At 34.1% G+C, this 20216-nt stretch overlaps 3 protein-coding genes across 3 annotated transcripts; 1 reads left to right on the top strand and 2 right to left on the bottom strand.

Annotated features, from left to right (window-relative positions):
* Nucleotides 1-7731: 7731 nt before the first annotated feature.
* Nucleotides 7732-11689, bottom strand: LOC133185845 (uncharacterized). The gene is made up of 9 exons (XM_061321136.1): nt 11424-11689; nt 10889-10955; nt 10670-10759; nt 10283-10384; nt 9700-9889; nt 9472-9591; nt 8584-8754; nt 8339-8475; nt 7732-7935 (listed from the first exon to the last, which is right to left on the bottom strand). Exons 1-9 carry the CDS (start codon nt 11504-11506, stop codon nt 7801-7803), a joined length of 1095 nt encoding a protein of 364 aa, XP_061177120.1. The 5' UTR covers nt 11507-11689; the 3' UTR covers nt 7732-7800.
* Nucleotides 11690-12679: 990 nt separating this feature from the next.
* LOC133185733 (uncharacterized) lies at nt 12680-16042 on the bottom strand. Its single transcript, XM_061321033.1, has 9 exons — nt 15972-16042; nt 15806-15872; nt 15615-15707; nt 15112-15213; nt 14601-14790; nt 14406-14519; nt 14006-14173; nt 13026-13156; nt 12680-12885 (listed from the first exon to the last, which is right to left on the bottom strand). The coding sequence occupies exons 1-9, from the start codon at nt 16040-16042 to the stop codon at nt 12736-12738; spliced, it is 1086 nt and encodes a 361-aa protein (XP_061177017.1). The 3' UTR covers nt 12680-12735.
* A 364-nt stretch (nt 16043-16406) lies between these two features.
* LOC133185732 (EGF-like repeat and discoidin I-like domain-containing protein 3) lies at nt 16407-18901 on the top strand. The gene is made up of 9 exons (XM_061321031.1): nt 16407-16471; nt 16562-16628; nt 16799-16888; nt 16980-17081; nt 17165-17354; nt 17608-17721; nt 17926-18083; nt 18449-18592; nt 18755-18901. The coding sequence occupies exons 1-9, from the start codon at nt 16407-16409 to the stop codon at nt 18896-18898; spliced, it is 1074 nt and encodes a 357-aa protein (XP_061177015.1). The 3' UTR covers nt 18899-18901.
* The last annotated feature ends 1315 nt before the right edge of the window (nt 18902-20216 follow it).

Raw genomic sequence — 20216 nt, 5'->3', positions numbered from 1 at the left:
ATATTTCTCCTCCATATACTTGATATATAGGAAAACTTGTCGAAACCAAAGTGGCGACATTGTGAATTTTTTTTTTCAAAGTCCGTTAAATTTGGGACAAAATCAACGCACTTTGAAAATTTTTTCGAAGTGCGTTAAGAGTGTACATCATTTTTTTTTTACCATGGAGACACTTAACGCACTTTGAAAAATATGTATAAAACAAAAATTCTGGACTTAGATTTTAGTAATAGACAGCATTATTTTGTTATATTTCTTTCGAAAAACTGATGAATTGATCTACCCTCATTGAGAACGAGGAGAAGACAGGTAGAAGGTCCCTCAGCCCAACTCTTTATCTTTCCTACCCAATCATATGTATTTACACGCATAACTGGTATGACATTGATATACTTTCTCTCAATACATTTGAGTTAACGCAAAATAGATGAAAAAAAAATTAAATAAGCTTTCCTGAAAAATAATAACGCACCCTATTAAAGAATGGAGGCTCATTTTCAATGGAAAAATCATAATTGCTCCCTTTTCCCTAAAAACAAAATGTATTTGTGAAACACTGATGCCCCCGTATGGCAATTTATAGCAAAGGTTAAACTTTCTCAAATGCAAATCAAATATGTTGGTATTCAAAGTAAGGTCTTGTCTCGAGGAATATACCTGTGAAATATGAAAGCCCTAGCAGCAACCATTGAATAGATATGGAAAAGGTTTTAGTTTTTCAAAAGTAAGTAAAACATCAAGGTCAAGGTCAAATGGTCAAAATTAATGGTGCCCAAGGAAGGGCTTTCTCACAAGAAATACACAATTGAAATATGATAGCCGTAGCACCAATCGTTCAAAAGTTGTGGCCAAGGTTAAAGTTTTCCAAAAGTAGATGAAACTCCAAGGTCAAGGTCAATGGATTACAATTGTTGGTATCCAAAGGAAGGACTTGTCACAAGAAATAGACATGTTAATAGGAAAGCCCTAGCACCAACCGTTCAAAAGTTATGTCCAAGGTTAAAGTTTTCCAAAAGTAGGTTAAGGTCAAAGTCAGAGGGTCAAAGTTGTTGGTATCCATTTGAAGGTCTTGTTACAAGGATTACATGTGTGAAGTATGAAAGCCCTAGCTCCAACTGTTAAAAAGTTATGGCCAAGGTTAATTTTTTTCAAAAGTAGATCAAACTCCAAGGTCAAGGTCATATGGTCAAAGTTGTGGTATCCAAAGAAAGGTCTTGTCACAAGGATTACATATGTGAAGTATGAAAGCCCCAGCACCCACCGTTAAAAACTTATGTCCAAGGTTAGAGTTTTTCAAAAGTATGTCAGACTCCAAGGTCAAAGGGTCAAAGTTGTTAAATCCAATGGAAGGTCTTGTCACAAGAATTACATATTTGGAGTATGAAAACCCTAGCATCAACCGTTATGGCCAAGGTTAAAGTTTGATAAAATTTGCAAAACTGGGTCAAACTCCAAGGTCAAGGTCAAATATGATGGTACCCAAAGAAAGGTCCTGTCACAAGGAATACACATGTGAAATATGAAAGCTATAGCTCCAACCAATCAAAAGTTATGCGCAATGTTAAAGTTTTTGCGGACAAACAGACAGACAGACGGACAGGGCAAAAACTATATACCCTCGAATCTTCGATACGGGGGCATAAAAAGGCGATGCTTTAAATCACTTATTGACCCCTACATCTACCAAACTCCAACCAATCAAAAGTTATGCGCAATGTTAAAGTTTTTGCGGACAAACAGACAGACAGACGGACAGGGCAAAAACTATATACCCTCGAATCTTCGATACGGGGGCATAAAAAGGCGATGCTTTAAATCACTTATTGACCCCTACATCTACCAAACTTATTACAGACTGGATAAAAAAAAACTAAATTGTGCTCAATCATTCCTCCATTATTTCTAGACTCATTTCTCTTTTTATATTGTATAACATTTGCTAGAAGCTTTGGAAACAAGACAAAACCCCAAAAAATCTTTAAAACGTCTAGATATCTCAGATCCTGCAATGAAGTCATCACCGAAAAGTTATCCAATCACGTTCAAAAAATTATTTATCATACCTAAAATTACAAGAATATTGACCAAGCGTGCACATTTGTTTTTTTCAAAGTGCGTTAATATGTTCGATATTAACGCACTTTGATAAGATTTTTTTTTCAAAGTGCGTTAATTTGGTCCCAAATTAAACACACTTTGAATTTTATTTTTCAAAGCGAATAATGTTTCAAAGTGCGTTGTAACAAAGCATCCTCTTTATAGTCTTTTGTTATAGTTGCAAAGCATGATCAACAACTCTTCGGCATCTTTCAGGCATTATAAACAGGCCAAATATATCAGGTTCAGTAAAACGATTAAAAGTTTTGCTGTAGAGATAGTAATAGAAGATGTTAGAAACATATGGTTAACATTCTAAGATGGCAGCTTTTTGCTTCCGAGACTTAACTCCCCAACATTGCAAACTCTTTTGTTCAATTTAATTTCAAAGGACGGATCTGTTGTTTTCTGGTGGTCCACCTAAACTGTACAGGTACCTGTAGGTGGGTAGTTCTACAAAATTACTTTTCAAATGTTTTAAAATGAAGACAATTACCATGAAACGAAGATATATTTTAATCAATCTCAACATGTTTACTAAAAACAAAAACTACATTCTGTTATAATTTTTTTTCCGTTTCACTTTGCAAAAGTTATTCATGATGAAAAAAAAAAGATATATAGAGAGAGGTACATTTTGTAGTTACAAACTACAGCGGGTTAGGATTTGCTAGAATAAGACACATATTACACAATTCCCGTTGAGATAACTCCTTTACACGTTTATATAAAGGTATATATGAGGTAAACATAACGGGTTTTATTTTATTAACACTAATTGATGAATGATTGAACCAAATTAACGATGTAGAAAAATGGTTTAACACGAAAAGGGAAGTTTTCTACATCTTAAATAAAGGGCATCTGGTGCGTAATCCTATAGATATGACAAGTGTACTAGCCACTTTCGTATAGACCGTACATAGTTGTGCTACATAAGGTCCATAGTTGGGCTGAGCAGGTGCTCGAAAAAGCCAGTAGAAATGCCCAAGTATATCCTTGGAATATTTCTACTCCTGAGTTTAGCAGGTATTTGTTTATATCTCTAAGACTCCTAGTCTCTTATAATTATATATTTTTTGATTATTTTAAAGAAACTGGGGGGATAAGCCGAGCCATATGCCTACATAACGATCGATAAAAAATCAATAAATTCATTTTTAAAAAAATTCACTTTTTGTTGAATTAGTGTAATGCTTATTACCATTTGGATACAAATTTGACAAAACCTGAATACTGTAACAGCGAAATTGATTCTGATTAACACAAAAAAATGGCATCACGCTCAATTTTCACAAAAAATGACATAAATTGGATGATATAACTACATTTTTTAAATAGAGTGGGTCATCGTACCATTTTTTTGAGAACGATTAATGAAAGGCAATGGAAAGATGTTGCTTTTTACACTTGCAAAAATTTGGTACGAAGACCTACTCTACATAAAAAATTAAGTTAACTTACTTAAATTTTCACCGTGGTCTTAAAAAATTCTAAGTCCAAATACGCTTGCTAAATATAGAGAACTGTATGCTATTTAAATGGGTATGTACATGTATGTGTGACTCCGTGGTATAGTGGTTAGCGAGGAGCTCTTTAAAGGGACGTTTATTGAGGAAAGTGTTCGAGTCATGATTTTTTTATTTTTTATTTTTTGGGGAGGGGGTTAATTTTTTTTTTTTTACTTTATAAAAAATGTCTATAGGAATAACATATTTTTCACTGGAAATAAAATGTATATATATATATATATATATATATATATATATATATATATATATATATATATATATATATATATATATATATATATATATAGTGATGAACTCATTTACAGTAAATTATTTAGAATGCCGGATAAAAATTAGAATCGATATTTGAATACTTTCATTCCCATTTTTATTTATTTTTACTACAAGCGCTTCTAGATCACCACTATCATTATATACAATGTTAACATTTTTATGATATCTCCACAATAAGTGTTAACACTCAATATGCAGATTAATTAATAGAAGTCCCTACCCATGTTAGACACTTGTGACAGTAAATGAAAGTAAACTGTTTAGCTTGTTTAGAATATAAATATCATTTTGAGAACTACTGCAAACATTAAAATGCTTAAGTAAATTCGAACAATTGAGAGATTTTTTCCAATAAATGTTCTTGCATAGCCGAAAAATGGGCATGGGCACATGGCTCGTCTTATTCCCCCAGATTCTTTGGGCATGAAAAGGATCTTTTTCGTTTAAAAAAAAACGAAGTCCAAAGTTCACAAATACAGAAGTATTGCTTCTGAGGTTACGGTATATTTACGTTTTAAATATATTCTTCAATGTATTTTTAGTGATCATTAGTGATGCTACAAAAATGCGCTACCGATCGGTCCGAGTTTCTCACTATGGCCGAAAACTTCATTCAGGTAGAAAGAAGTTGAGACATTTCAAATCCTTCAAGTCTGTAAAATCGCTGAAATCTGACGACAATGATAACAACATTCAACCCGGAACATGGAAATCTTATCCAAAAAGAAGAAAACCGGAAGGTAAAGATTACTTTCACAGACGAAAGTATCCGTTGAAAAAAGTAGTTCCAAAAAAGTTCCATCGTAAATACCAAGATAAAAATAAAAGACATCGTTATCAACCAAGAAAACACCATTATGACCTGGGAACAAGGTCGGGATACAGATGGATGCTGCACGGTTTTCCAATAGATAAAAAACGAAAATTCAAGGCAAGATATCCACCAAAAAGAAGGGTAAAATCCTACTGGAAAAAGTATGCAAGAAGGTTGCCTCCTGAGTCCACATTCCTTCCTTCGCATAAGAAATGGCGTTATGTACACACCAAGTCTAAGAAATCCACCATTGCAGGATTGAAAGGGCGACCAATCGTGGTGTCTATCCATCCGTCATTTAAGGCTTATAACATGAAGTCGGCCTCTGTGCTGGGTTATGGGTTGGGTTCTCTTCTACATGAAATTGCTCTCGCTACCAAGCTTAGCTCTTCAGAGAAAGACAAATCTCATAAAAACTATTAACAATAAAGGAAGTTAATATGAAAACAATTATATAATTGGTAATATGATTATGTTTACTGATTATTTGTTTTAAAATTTGATGCTAAATAAAAATTATATTTGAAAAATAAAATAAAATACTGAAGATTTTTAAAAAGAAGCATAAAATCTGTTCAAACTGGAAAATGTAATGCACTGAAAAGAGGATAATACGGTTATAAAATTAATACAACTGAATGAATGCGGTCCCATGTGTTGTCATTTAAATAATGCAGTAGTGAAGAATGATAACTCTCGGGCGTTGCAGGATTTATTTTCTTTTAATCAGAAAAATGTCGCTTGTAAAGAAAAAACGTAATAATTACAAGTTTTGCTTTCCCGAAAGCCTGAAATGTCATCTCTTTGGTTTCCGTAATGTCACGGAATAAAAAGTGGAGTGTAACTTTTTTCCTCAGCTATTTTTAAACCTGAATAAAAAATTGCTTCATTTAGTTTCAAAAGTGAAAAGTGACAGTACGGCACATCTCACCAAAAAACTGACTTGATAAAATTTTCCGACAAGATTTGGAATTTTTTTACTACTCATAAATGTATAAACTTTCAGAAAATTACAACTTTCACAATTAAATAATTTTGATTATTTCATTAAAATTAATAGTTATTTATGGGACATAAATATATACATCGCAACGTGTTCGGGGTTCCACATTCCATGCTATGCACGCATGCGTATTTTTTATAAACAAAACAGCATGGTAAGAGAGGGAAGCCCGGTTGGCCTGCTACATTGACAAAGTCGACCAAAAAGAAAAAGAAACTGAAAATAGAGCTTAAAAAGCAACTTTCCTGAATAAAATTTAGTTTGGGGATTAATATGATCGTTGGATAAGGAAGGAACGGGAACTCGGCGACACTCACGCAGGGCTCGCGAAGGTTCAACTCGACAGGTTTGTGGGTACTTGTTATTTCTCATTTTTCCATCGTTTTCAAACGAAAAAAAATTAGTTTTCAAAGAAAAAAAATTAGTGTAAACTCTACATAAAAATACGCCTTTGACTTATAATCATTGTTGCCATTTGAAATGCTAATTTTTTTTAACTGTGCAGAAAAATATTTTGTTTGACATTTGCCGCGATAACGTATAATTTGGTGGTTTCTTCCTTTCTCAGACCCCAATACACAAAACGTCAACATTTGTACTTTTAATTCTGTTAAATTCGTCTGAAAGCAGACTAAAATCTTTACGATTATCATTTTAGATTATTTTATTAGAAAGTTATGATAGTTTGCGTTTGAAAATTGTTTTTACCTCATATTCATTATACATTGTAAACTCTACACTGTAGGCACGTGCCGTTTTAGAATTCACGTGGTACAAATAATTAAACAGATCTAAGATTGCTCCAGTTCGTACGACCCTTGATTTTCCGGCAGATTCTAATTACGTTTATTTTGTATGAGGAGAGAATATTTCTGTTTCTCAAACTGCTTACATCAACTTTATTCCTTATTTCTTAATGATATATTGGGTAAATTTGAATGAAAAAGCACACATTTTGCAGCCGTACTGTCGCTTTAAATAAAGTCGTCGTATTAAGTAACTAAGCAATTCTTAAAAACTACACTACATACATGTATTTGTAATTTTACCAGAAGGTAGCTAAAACCCTAGCGTTCCTTTTGTCTTTATTTCACAGCAGCCAAGAAGTTTTAATTAAAGTGCTAACTTACTTCTTCCATGGCTTTCCAAAGATTTTCCTTAATCCTATCCTCCTAAACGACTTGGCCATCGAGAAACTGGGGATACCAAGGCAAAAATGAGCCACTACTGCATCAAACCCTTCGATTCCCAAGTTTCAAGTTATAGCGCTAAATCATTGTACGAACATGTAACGCTACTGGGATAGAAAAAAATAGAAATCTGAAGGAAGGCCACAAAATTATTTTTCTTAAATTACACATAGCCTACTTTTAAACGTAGCTTTTTATTTAAAAATGTCTATCAATCTTTAAAAGAGTGAAAAAGGCCCATAGTGGCAACGTTTTTCAAAAAGTGGAGAGGGTAGAGGTTCTAAAAATTTTGACAAGGAAAAAAAATATGAATTAAGAAATACCTTAACTGCCCAAACTCGAAATCATATTTCTTGGGGGGGGGGGGGGGGGGAGATGTTACAATCTTTTTTCTTTTCGTTTATTATTTTTTCCAGAGCTAGAATTGATTTACAATAGTTCGACTTACTGCACCAAGAAATGGTTCAGGGGGCAAGCAGCCTTTAAATGAATGTTGAAAATTTTTATTTTAAAACTACAGCGAAAAACTATTTTCAAAAACGGGAGGGGGCTCTCAATACCCCAGTTACAATATTGTCCTTTCAAGTCCTGTGTAAAATTAAACAGTATTCAGCAAAAGTATTTCGATGAAAAAAATTTTAGACTTAAAAGATTGATAAATGTAAAAGGTATGTATATTCATCAAAAGAAGAGAACAATGCTTGCATGCAATCGTATGAGGACAAGAGAGAAGTCGGATTTACGCATTTATTAGTGAAAGGTTGCCAACAGACAATCGTTTTAACGCATTGATTCAGAAGGAAGAATAAACAATATACAATGTAATGTTTTAAAAGATTTATTCGTTAAATTATTTTAAAGAATGAGTCACGTGCAGATTACTAGTTTACTTTAAGGAACACAACCATGAAGTTCAAACATCAGACACGGATGACCTTTGTAGGACTTGGGATGAAGTCTCACAAACCGACACGTGGCCGGGTCAGGAAGGGGCTGCGTTAATGCCCCAATACCACTGGAAAATTCCTGAAGTAAAAAGAATCAATTTTACTTTTGTTTTCTCTTTTCCACCTTTACCCTTTGCCGTGTTAATCGGATCTTAATAGTGAGACATTGACCTAATATTTTGAAACATTCTAAAAAAAAAATGTGAAACACTGTCATATTTTGGACTGCAGAATATTTCAATGAATGTTTTTCAATACAACCTACATTGTACATCCGACACAACGTGCGACATACTTTTGAATTCATCACCATGTGACATTGACCTTGCAAAAAAATAACCTCTCAGCAAGATCTGTTTGCCAACAGCGAGCTGAAGTTTAAATTCGTTTGCTTTTCGTTAGAAGGATACATACATCTAACTAGTAAGTATCTGGTTGTCATGCGCCACTTTCCAAAAAAATTATTTTGTATAACAACCTACGTAAGCTATTGTATTGTTAGTATCCAGAATGTCTGAGAATCTGGTACCATCGGTACTACAAGACAGAGTGAAAGATTGCAGCAATCGGTTACTGTCCCCAGACTTAGTGGTCACAGCAAATATTCTCCCCTTATCACCTGTAATGAGTATAGTATATAATACATGTTTCAAAACTATTTTTATAACATCATCATGTAATCATGGATTTATTTTGTCAACAAAGCCTTTTAAAGTCAATGACCTACCCAAATCTACTTGTATCCAAGAGTTTGCGTTTTCTCCACACCACCCGGATGAAGCCTCGTTATCAAATCTTGCCTCCGTAGCCATTGACTGATTTCGTGATAAGTATGCTGATAGCTGAGCATCCGGTATTACATTTATGTTTCTAATTTCTAGACTGTTTAATCTACAATCTAGGATAAATTACCAGAATTATATTATCATTATGGACTCTTCATATCCATAGTGAGCGCAGCGAGCTCAATAGACTAACGTGTAAGAACAGAGGAAATTCGGAACGAAATCTGTACACACGTCAAGCAAATTTTCTGGTGCAACATTCCCAGAATTCCTTCGCTACCAGGGTTCCATGCGAAATTATTACAAAACATACAAAAGACCAAGGATAATTGTTCCTTACCAAGAGATACGTTTATTTTTATTTCTTTGCAGAGAGCTTAAAAGAAACAAAAAAATAATTGCATCTACTCTACAACGTATTTTATTTATGATTGCACAAGACCCTCTAGTCTCGTTCAACCAGACGTTCGGCTGTCTCCGTAAATTCCGACTTCATGTGACGTCACAGTCTAGACTGTGTCTCTTGAAGTTTGAAGAGGCGGATCCATCAACGTTGCAAGTGTAAGCTGTGTACATGTATACATAATTATGTAGGTTTTTGATGGTACAACTGCGCTCGCCACAATGGTCATACCGTAAAACATATTAACATAAGCTAAGCATATATCATGATTCAGTTCAAAACAATGGTGGGATATTTGAAAAGTTAGTATAAACTCGTGTAAGTCTTTGCTCAAAATTTGATGTAGGCTATAAACCTCTTGTTGATCATTATTGTTGACTTTGATACATGTGTATATTAACAATGGTTTGAGAGAGTACATTATAACCTGTATCACATTGAAGTCCTCCATATTGCCCATTACATATGCACGTGTAGCCTATGCCTTCACGTGTATCGTTACAGAAACCATTATTGTGACATGGGTCTTCTTGACATTGGTCCGATTCTAAAACAGAAAAATTATCCATCAGAATATTCTGTAAGAGTATCACCAGTTGTATGCTTCAAAAACAAGTATCAATTTATAACGATTTATAGATCTCCAGGCGTTTACCGTAGGAATCAAATCGGAAAATGGCATCTGCAAACTTTCCATATTCGGTTTTAGCTCTTACAGTGAAGGTGTACTCAGCATCGTGATCTGGTACAATACCGGATACCCGGCGGTTTCCTGAATCAAGGAACACTCCAGGTGGAAGTGATCCAGCAACAATTTCAAAAGTCAGATTTCCGGATCCAGGTACCTGTAAAAAGTATTTTATGGTTCTTTGTTATCTTTTATAAGTACGAAGCCAAGGCGACTGAGCTATATATTTATTCTATTGATTTATTTTATTTTTTAAGGAGGAATACAAAAATATTATAATAACATTGAAAATGGAAAAGTAAACGACGGAAAGCAAAAAATACACAGCAGAAGAGATTAGGGGGAAAAAAACTATTATAGAACACCAGATCTTTGACAGTCACACTGATATGCCTGCCATTAAAAAAAAGTTGTGGAGGTACCTGTGAAATATATTATGTGACGTAGGAAAAAATATGAATAAATTATTTTGACAGAAACGTTAAATAAGGTAAGGCAAGTTTTCAGTGAGGAGGATACTTTAAGAGTCTTTAAAGAAGTTGGGACTTACCATTAATTTTAAGGGAATTTCAAAATGTTTTCCGCCCTCAAATCTTCCAGAGTATCCAATGTCCGTATGGTTTATCCACACAGGAGGAAGACTCAAGGCAATCTTGATTAAGACAGACAGGTGCAATTGTGATATACATTAAGGAATATTGGTATAATGATACTTAAAGCAGAAATATTGATGAGTGAAAAATAAACATGATGCTGAAATTTTCCATAAAACTATATATACATATGTATACTGTCTCATAGCAAAAAGACAGATTATTTAGTCTGTATAACTTAATATTACATTCTGTTAATTTCAGATGTAGAGTAAGATGGCTTAGTATTCTTCATCCTTAATTATATGTAAAGAAGTTCATCCATGGGATGTTTTAGCTCTTACTTGGATAATTCTGAACAAGTTCACATTTTCAAAATAAACACCAGTTGTGTTTCCTCCGGAGTTAATATGAATGTTTCCGCCATCTTCTGTCTAAATAAAACGTACGCCATGCTCTGTTTTATTATCAGAAATTAAAATTTACATAAAGTAAATGTTTTATGCTTCCGGAAAATCGATATTTTAATTAACTTTTAAATGAGAAGTCTAAACTTGACTTACAGATGCCGATAGGTAACCATTCTTCTGGGCTGCGATCGTAACACTCGGAAAGTGAATCTGCAAAACTCTTAAATAAAACTCGGTCATTAATAATGTACATGCTGATAAAAAAAAAAAAAAAAAAAAAAAAAAACGAATTGCGGAACTACTCTGGTTTCACAGTTATACCATTTTGAAAATAAACTCGATAGAGATTGGAATTATCTATTGGAAGCTGATTCAAATTTGATTAAATGACAGATTTAAAATATTTACGTATACGGGTTTATACAGCAGGTATATGACATACAGGTATATCCTATTTATAGGGCCTATATTACAGTATATTTTGATATAACAAATTTTAAGGAATTTAAGGCAAAACACAGTTTTAATTGTTATACTTATCTGTAATGACACCAGACTTTGATAGGGTTTAATGTTTACAATATAAAGTTATAAATTATGCACTGTAAAATTAATATTATTTGATAGGTATATTACTGAGAAGTATTGCGTTCTCTGTATTATTACATATTACATAAAAAATACTTACTGTTCGTGATTTTGTGCGGTCGCTTGATGGTGGATGAAAATATTCCAAAGGAAAAATAAACTTAAAACCCAGTCACGCACCATATTGAATTTTGAATTCCGCCATCTTTGAATCACGTAATATCCTCATTTGTTCTTCATGCCTTTTTCCCAAAGCAACCAATTTATGTATCCATTAACCTATACGCTATTAATATTATAGTTTCAAAATAAATTCAACAAAGATTTACAAGAACTCAGATCTGCCCAGAATAAATGAGTGCTAATTGTATCGGTAAACAAAACAGAGGACAACGCCAACTCAACAAGTACGATTGTGGTCGTAATAAAAATTATGTCATGCGCATTTTCATATAAAATTCTTAGACGACAATAAGTTGCAGATTGAAAGCCTGATTTGAATTCTTTCTCACCAGACAAAAACAAGTGCTCTTAAGAAAACGAAAATCGTTTGTTTGTTTATTTATTTCGGAATAATCTAAATTCGACCCCTTTAAGGTTGTTGTTTTTTTTTCCTATATCAATCTTCCAAGACATTGAGGTAAAAGTGTATGTAACATCTTATTCCAACATTCAACATTTCTTTGGAACGTGATTATAATAAAGACTGAAACAAATTAACAAAAGCATCTACTAAATTAAACAAGAACGGGCTTTATGTTTGTTTTACAATTATCTTGTACCGGTATTTAATCTTATATTAATGGTTCGAAGATGGCACAAATGGTTTTTCAAAAACTTAATAATCATAGAGGAGAGTATGATATTTTTGTATTTGTTGATATTTGTTTGGTTATATTTGTGTATTTTTTTTTCAATTATCGTTTATTGTCTCAAAAAACCTTCCATGCTTTTTGCATTTTTTATTCTCCATGGGAAATCGGAGTTATTGAGATTTTTTTTGTATGTATCGTAGAAATCAAAGGTTAAAAAGTTGGAGACTTTAAAAAATGTATATTGATGCCAAAATCCCATTGCCCTCATGACCGTCAACTTAAGATGTATGACCATGCGTTAGTTATATATGTAGATCATGGTCAAAAGCATAACAACAGTTGGAATCCATTCCAATAAAGGGTCCGAAATTTTTGACAGATAGACAGAAAAGACTGACAACTTTCTATAAAATTTTTAATTTTTTTTAATTGACATTTGTAAATGACAATTAATTGTCATATTAAAAAAAACATTGAAAAAAATCTTAATTTTGTAGTGAATACAACTACCATAGAAACAAGTACTCAGTGTATGAAAGTGAGGAAATCAATGTCCATTTCATTAACGAAACAATTTTTTTGATTGTCTTTTATTGATTAAAGAGTGTAATAATGACAACCAAGAATGTCCACTCTCATATACGGTCCATATGAGGAATACCATCCATGCGGAATGAAACGGATAAATCGGGCGTCTAGAGGCTCTGGAAGGGGTCGAGTGTAGGTGCTGGCACCAGCCGAAAACGTCTAAAATGCATTCGAAAAGAAAATCATTTTACAATTTTATACATACAGTGTATTCACGTAAGGGTAAAATATCATAAATTTATCTTTGAAAATGAAGATTTATTTTTTTAAAATGAAGCATTAAGAAAGAAAACACTAACCGATAGGTGGCCTCCCACAGTATAGTTATGAAAGTTGTTTCCGTCAGTGCTATACTGAAGGCTGTAAGAACTTGTGTACTGGCGACTTCCATAATACTGCATAACCGTCGCGTATATACGAGTGACATTACCTATGAAATTAATAAAATCTCTTAAAGGATTAAACATTAACCTTGAATGTATACTCATATAAAGTTTATGATTTGCATATGATTTTCCATTGAATATGAAAGTTTTGAGGCATTTTGACTTGAAAGTTGCTTCTGAAAGAACTGAAATGATTCCAATTCAAGGGCATTTGATTGATTGATTGTTGTTTAATATCCCATTCCAGATACCAGTGAAGGGCTTCAAATTTAGACCTATACTCGGCACTCAGGGCCATTGAGCAGTGAGGGTTCTTTATCGTGCCAACGCCTACTGTGACACGGGACCTCGGTTTTTAAAATCGAGAATCGAACCCGGGCCTGCCGATCGAAGCGAGCGCCTTACCACTAGGCCACCGTGACCGGTTCATGGGCATTGGAAGGTTAAAGAGAAAAGGTATGAAGATTTAGATCTGAGCTCTTGTATGCAACTTTTAGAATATAAAGTTGAACGTACCTTAAAAAGGCATTTATAGAGATGAGATATACACGTACTTTGGTCTTTGTTGACGTTCAACGGATAATTTTCTAAGACATTTAATGTTCTACATAAATCTTGAATGAATCACTCTTAAGGGCCATAACATTGAATTTAAGCCGTTTTACCATATCCAATGACAATCTTCTACATTTGACTATATTTATCATATATCTTTTTGAAAGAGGCTTTTCAAAACGTCCAGCATTTTAATATGAGATATAGACATGTACATTCTATACTAGAAAATTGGCATCTTAAAGGCCTAAAAAAAAAATAAAAAGATTTGTACAGTTGTAATGCACACCCAAAGAAAAAATAATTTACGTTTTTTTTTTAATATTTTGGTACAATACCTAAGTCCACCTGTAGCCAGGACGTTCCATCTTTGCCTCGCCAGTAACCGCCATAATCCTGTCTGCCATGATAAGCGTATTCGCTACTTTGCGTTTTGTAAGCCGTCATCTGGGCATCAGGGATCCAGCGTTTACTCTGTCTGACTCCAAGGCTGTTACTCCTACAATCTGTATTATTTATACTTTTACTGTCATATTTTACAGCTAATTCTCCAAGTATCAAGAAAATATCTTATAGGTAAGAATGCCAATGAATACGTGTATTTTGTAAGTTCAAGGTATCTAAGACTTGCCCTTTGGGTTGTTTCTTTAAATACATGTACATGCTTTCTGATTATGATAAATAAATTATAAGTATTACGTAAATACAGCACGATGTGATATGACAATAGTGCCCTACCCAAATTGCAAGTCCTTCCGCCGTAAGGATGTGGGCAACGACATACGTAACTTCCGTTTACTTCCTCGCAACGTCCTTCATGAACACAAGGATTGGAGTCACATTTATTAGCCCCTGTTCAAAATAAAACGAATTTAAAATCATTCAAAGTTTCAACGTGTCTCCGAGAGCTTTGATATCTAGTAAACAATTTACCTCGAATTAACATTTTAAAAACGTTGTCAGCGTGTTTTCCATGTTCATCAAATGCTCTAATGGTGAAGGTGAAGAGTTCCTCTGTATTGGGGGCAAGTCCCTTAAGGATGCCCCTCACTTGGTCCAGTCTGATTCCGGGTGGTAGTTCCCCACCTATAAGCTGATATGTTATCGCTGTTCCTTCTGGATCCTAAGAAATATTTCAATTACTAGATATAGTGTACCTATCATGCTACGTTGGAGAAATTAGAAACTTAAATTAAAAACAATATTACATTTTCTTCTCAAAATCCACTTGCGAAACATTTCGTGTACTTTTAGTATATTATATTTCTCTAGATAGAATCTCTATCAAAGTAGAAGTTTTGCTACATGTATTGTCAGGATCGAATATCACACTTAGTAACCATTTATCACAGTAACCATGTATCGCCACAAAGTGACTTAAGAAGACATTCTTTAAGAAAATGAAAGACTATAACAGAAAATTTTAAAACTCCAAATTGCTCACCTTTGCCTTCAGTTGAATATTAACCCTTTCACCACTATGGAATTCTCCTACATAGCCGAAAGGAGAATGGTCATCCCATACCGGCGGCAGACTTACGATAAGCTGTAAATAAATGTCATGACTGTTAATTTATAACTAATTTAATTTTCAACATAATGTTTTGCATTTCAATTATTTAAAAAAAAATGGGAAGAAGCAGAGTAGAGATTCTAATCTTAAATGATCATATATTCTTTCAAGATGCCCTGTTTTGGATGTTTTGCCAAAGACTCATCCGAAAGGCACAAAGAGTTATGAGCACGAAGCCAAAATGTCGTACAGGTATTCGCAAACAATAAACCGCTGCACTCAGGGTGCTAGTTAAGACAACAGGGTAAAAAGAAATCGCTGTTATTACATGATTATATATATTTTGATTTTGCATCTACTTTTAATCATTCCATGTGACGTGTTCTATTCTTTAGTTTTCAAATCATTATCTAGGAAACAATAATGAAGTATACCTGAATGATATGGAGAAGGTCCTCTCCGTCAAAATATACACTTCCGGTTTCGTTGGCCCCTGGTACGAGTCTGATATCTCCATTGTAGCCAGACTAGATTGTCAATAAAATGTTAAATTCATTGAATTAATTATAATTTATCTCGCACCATTGATAGTCTGCCTATTTCATGATGCAAAACAGCAGCGTACCTTAAGGGTGAGGTTTCCATTCTGTTCGGCAACAACGTCCACGTGTGGTCTATGTACAACTAGCGCACTGAAAGGATATTTAGCAGTAAAAACTATTCTTCTAGTTTTTTATTGACTGAACTACTCACTAAATTGATAATGATTCTATCACTTTTGCTTGACTTACTCGAATGAAGACGAAGCTGATGAAACAATCTGCAAAGACCAGGCAGTTCCCAAAGCTAACATCCATAACATGGTGTACTGTTTCAAAAGTATAAATTCAGTTAGACATGAAAAACATTTTTCTTGCATATTTTTTTTCTTTTTAAACAGCTTTATTTCTTTATTTTTCCATCTCTTTTCCGGAGATTTTTATGTTTCTTACAAACTAGAGCAATAGTAATTATAAGTGATGACTCGTTCATATTTATCAATTTAATTAAGAGTGGAATTAATTTCATACCTTTTGTAGAATAGTCAACAAAACACAGTTAGCTTAGATTCATTTTAGGAAAACTGTACACACGGTTGCAATCCTTGGTTACTAGTTAGGTTTTAATGATTAATATCTGGCACAGAGATACACTAGGAATCGCCTGAAGAAGAAAGACAAACCAAGATGTCCAAGTTAGTTGTCGCATTTACTGTCATTTTTATTGCCAGATTTAATATTTGTGCTGCAAGGTAAATGCTTTTCATTTTCAAATTAATACATGGTATTTTGAATATATATAAGGTATCTGCTTCAAAATTAAATTATAAAATTTATTTCAGTTTCTTTGATATTCACTATCCAGATGTATTTTTTACGGCTGAGCAAGGTGGAAACCTTTCTATTAAGGTGAACTTTTTTTTTCAGTTCTACAAAACAATATTTTTTAATTGTTGAAACATTTTTACTGATCATTGGTTATTGGGGAATTAATTGTTTAAAACATCATCATTATCGAGTTGTTTTTGTGCATTTCTTATGGCTTTTTTCGTTGGCCAAGATTTTTTTTTCTACAAAAGGCTGGTCCAAATGGGGGAGACATTATAATGATTCCACAAGGCAATGGAACAGTTTTCATCGGACAAACAGATATGCTTAAACTCTTTGAGGTATGATCCTGGTCACGGCACCGAAATAGACGAATACGCCACTTTTTAACATTTAAAAATCTCATGTGTTTCTTTTAAAATTTGCTTTAAGCTTGTCAATAGCCTTCCGCCTGTTTGGAGTGAAAAATCACCGCATGGAACTCTGGGAACTTTCCTGGGAGGGAAAACGGTGTCTCTCAGCGTTTCAGCTCAGGTGTGTCATACTGCAAGTATATGAATTCTGTTAATGTACTGATTTCTACACTTTCAAAACTTGATAATAACCTTATTATACAGGATCCTGAAAAAGGAGCCGTTACATATGAAAAAGTATCCGGCGCACTGCCACCTGGCGTTCATTTGAACAAACTTACTGGCGCAATAACTGGACGCATCCCTGACGTCGATGCAACGTATGAATTTGGAATCCGAGTTACAGATAAACATGGAAAATATGCTGACCAGATATTTTCAATTGATACCAGAGGTGATGTTTACATGAATTTATTGTTTTGATTTTATTTTTTCCCCAACCCACCATGTTTCAACTTTGTATTTATCGATACCGTGATCTTTGTATACTTTTACATGTAATAGTCAGCGTGAAAAGTATATTATTAAAGCTTTTTAGTCTGTAAATTACACAAGTAGTTATTAATTTTCTATTTCAAATAGTTTGAGAGCAGTTCTTGACTTTTTCTTGTATATTATAACCTGCGTTATTCTTATGTAACTTGCAGAAAGAGACCAATGTTTAAGCTCACCATGTCTACATGGTGGAACTTGCAGTGACGATATTGAAGATTTCGTATGTGCATGCGTGAAACCGTATGGCGGGAAAACATGCCATCTAAGTAACAACTTCATATTATCCTAACACTTGTATCAAGATTGCTTAATTTCAATGTCATTATAATCTCTTCAATGCAACATACTGTCGTTTACTGATTTTTATTTGGAAATTAAAATAAGCGCACGACTATAGTCGTGTACTTATTTTAATTTCCAAATAAAAATCAGTAAACGACAATACTTATACAAATCCTATGATTCTTTAGACTGTGCCTCTTCACCTGTCGGAATTGATCAGAATAGGAAGAGAATTCCAGACGCTCAGATGTCTTGTCATTATTGTTACGATGATAGCGCCGGAGTAGACGGTCGACTTCACGCTCCACAAGGATGGGTGGGACAAAATACAAACTCGTGGTTGCAGGTAATTTGAAATTCTATTAATAATTTTTGCACAGTGTGTTATCTAATTAAGGCAGTCTTTAAATGTTTGTTAGCCCTCTTCCGACCGACTGGCTAAAAATGGTTCGACTCAAAAAACTTTTTTTAACCTCCAGGAAACGATACTTGGAATTTTCTCATCCCGTCATCAACTATTTAAATTGAATATATATATATATATATACCTACAATTTTAACAGATTTTGAAAATTCAGCAATGATGTTGAAAATTTCTGGGGGGGGGGGATACCCAATTACCATTTTTTTTAATCTCTAGTCGGGAGAGGGCAAGCAAACATTATCTTAAAGTTGGCCTAAGTGGCGTGAGACATTTGTTTCTATATGTAGGTGGACCTGGGAAGAGAAATGGAGCTACACGCTGTGGCGAACCAAGGCCACGCATCCTCTAGTTACTACATCTTGACGTACACAATCAAATACAGTTTGGACGGAAATACGTTCTATGACGTCAAAAACGGAACCTCAGTAATGGTAAATATAGATTCTCTGTAAAAGTCTATTCTTCAAAAAGTTCTGGAATAAATAAAATACTTTAAGAAGTTTTGAAAGATGTACGAGTATGAGTTTGATTCTGAGAGGAAAAAAGAACACTCCAAACGAATTTAATTGCTATTTCTTTTTCAATTGCTTCAGGATTTCAGTGGGAGCAGTAGCGTAAATTCGGTGATCAAACACACGTTTCTGGCGCCGTTCAGGGCGAGATTTATCAAGTTTATACCAAAAACCTTCCACGGCAAGCCAGGAATGAGAGTGGAGCTGTATGGATGTGATGTTTGAATAAGAATAGCATCAAATAAAAGACATTTACTTCAATCAACTTTTCTGTATTACATTTTTTCAATAAATAATGCAATATCTGTTCGCATTGAATTGATCTAAAATAAATCCATAACATTATATTGTGGTCAACTGAAGATTTTTTGCTTTTTGTAAATAAGACAACTAAATGCAAAAGATACGGTTACTAACAGCTCTTTTAACAAGCAACACGGATTCTTAAATTCGGAAGGGATAGGGTAAATTTGATTTTCCAAAGGTAGGTTAAAAGTTAAAGTGACCTTGTTGGTATATCTGGTAATTTATTGAAGAAGTTTAGATATGCTATATGCACGATATATAAAATTAACTCCATGGATTAAGTTAAAGGATAGTTTTAATTTAGATTAAAGAAGGTGAAATGTCAATTCAGCATCATATGGTGGGTCACTCTTATATTTTGAAATAAATATTCTGAATTTCTTAAATAATTGCATGTATTATGAAAATAAACACACTCAAGATTGACAGGCCATTTCTAAAAACAAGTTAAAAGTGGAGTTTAGAATCAGAGGTCGCTTCCCAAGTTTTTGTTTGTATTTTTTGTTTGTTTGTTTTGGGTTTTTATACCCGCACTTTCTAAAGAAAGTTCGGGTATATTGTTGTTACTCATGTCTGTCCGTCCGTCCGTCCGTCTGTCCGTCCGTCCATCCGTCTGTCACACTCTTATTTCTCAAACTCCTCTTACATTTTACACAGTAGCCTAATCATCTTTTGGGGGATGTTTGGTGGTGTCATGTAGATGTGCAGTAAAGTTTCGGAATTTTCATTTTCACCCTGGGGGTCAAATGGGGGTCGAAAAATGACATTTTTTATGCAAAAAGCCCCTGGTTCCCTGAACTCCTCTTACATTTTACACAGTAGCCTAATCATCTTTTGGGAGATGGTTAGTGCTGTCCTGCAGATGTGCAGTAAGGTTTCGGAATTTTCATTTTCACCCTGGGGGTCAAATGGGGGCCGAAAAATGACGTTTTTTATGCAAAAAGCCCCTGGTTCCCTGAACTCCTCTTACATTTTACACAGTAGCCTAATCATCTTTTGGGAGATGGTTAGTGCTGTCCTGTAGATGTGCAGTAAGGTTTCGGAATTTTCATTTTCACCCTGGGGGTCAAATGGGGGTCGAAAAATGAGGTTTTTTATGCAAAAAGCCCCTGGTTCCCTGAACTCCTCTTACATTTTACACAGTAGCATAATCGTCTTTTGGGAGATGGTTGGTGGTGTCATGTAGATGTGCAGTAAGGTTTCGGAATTTTCATTTTCACGATGGGGTCAAATAGGG

Source organism: Saccostrea echinata, unplaced genomic scaffold (genome assembly GCF_033153115.1).
Source record: "Saccostrea echinata isolate AGI-Se365-2 ecotype Australia unplaced genomic scaffold, CSIRO_AGI_Sech_v1 ptg000012l, whole genome shotgun sequence".
Taxonomy (NCBI): domain Eukaryota; kingdom Metazoa; phylum Mollusca; class Bivalvia; order Ostreida; family Ostreidae; genus Saccostrea; species Saccostrea echinata.
The sequence above is the reverse complement of the archived record's forward strand: the minus strand, read 5'-3'. Positions and strand labels throughout refer to the sequence as shown.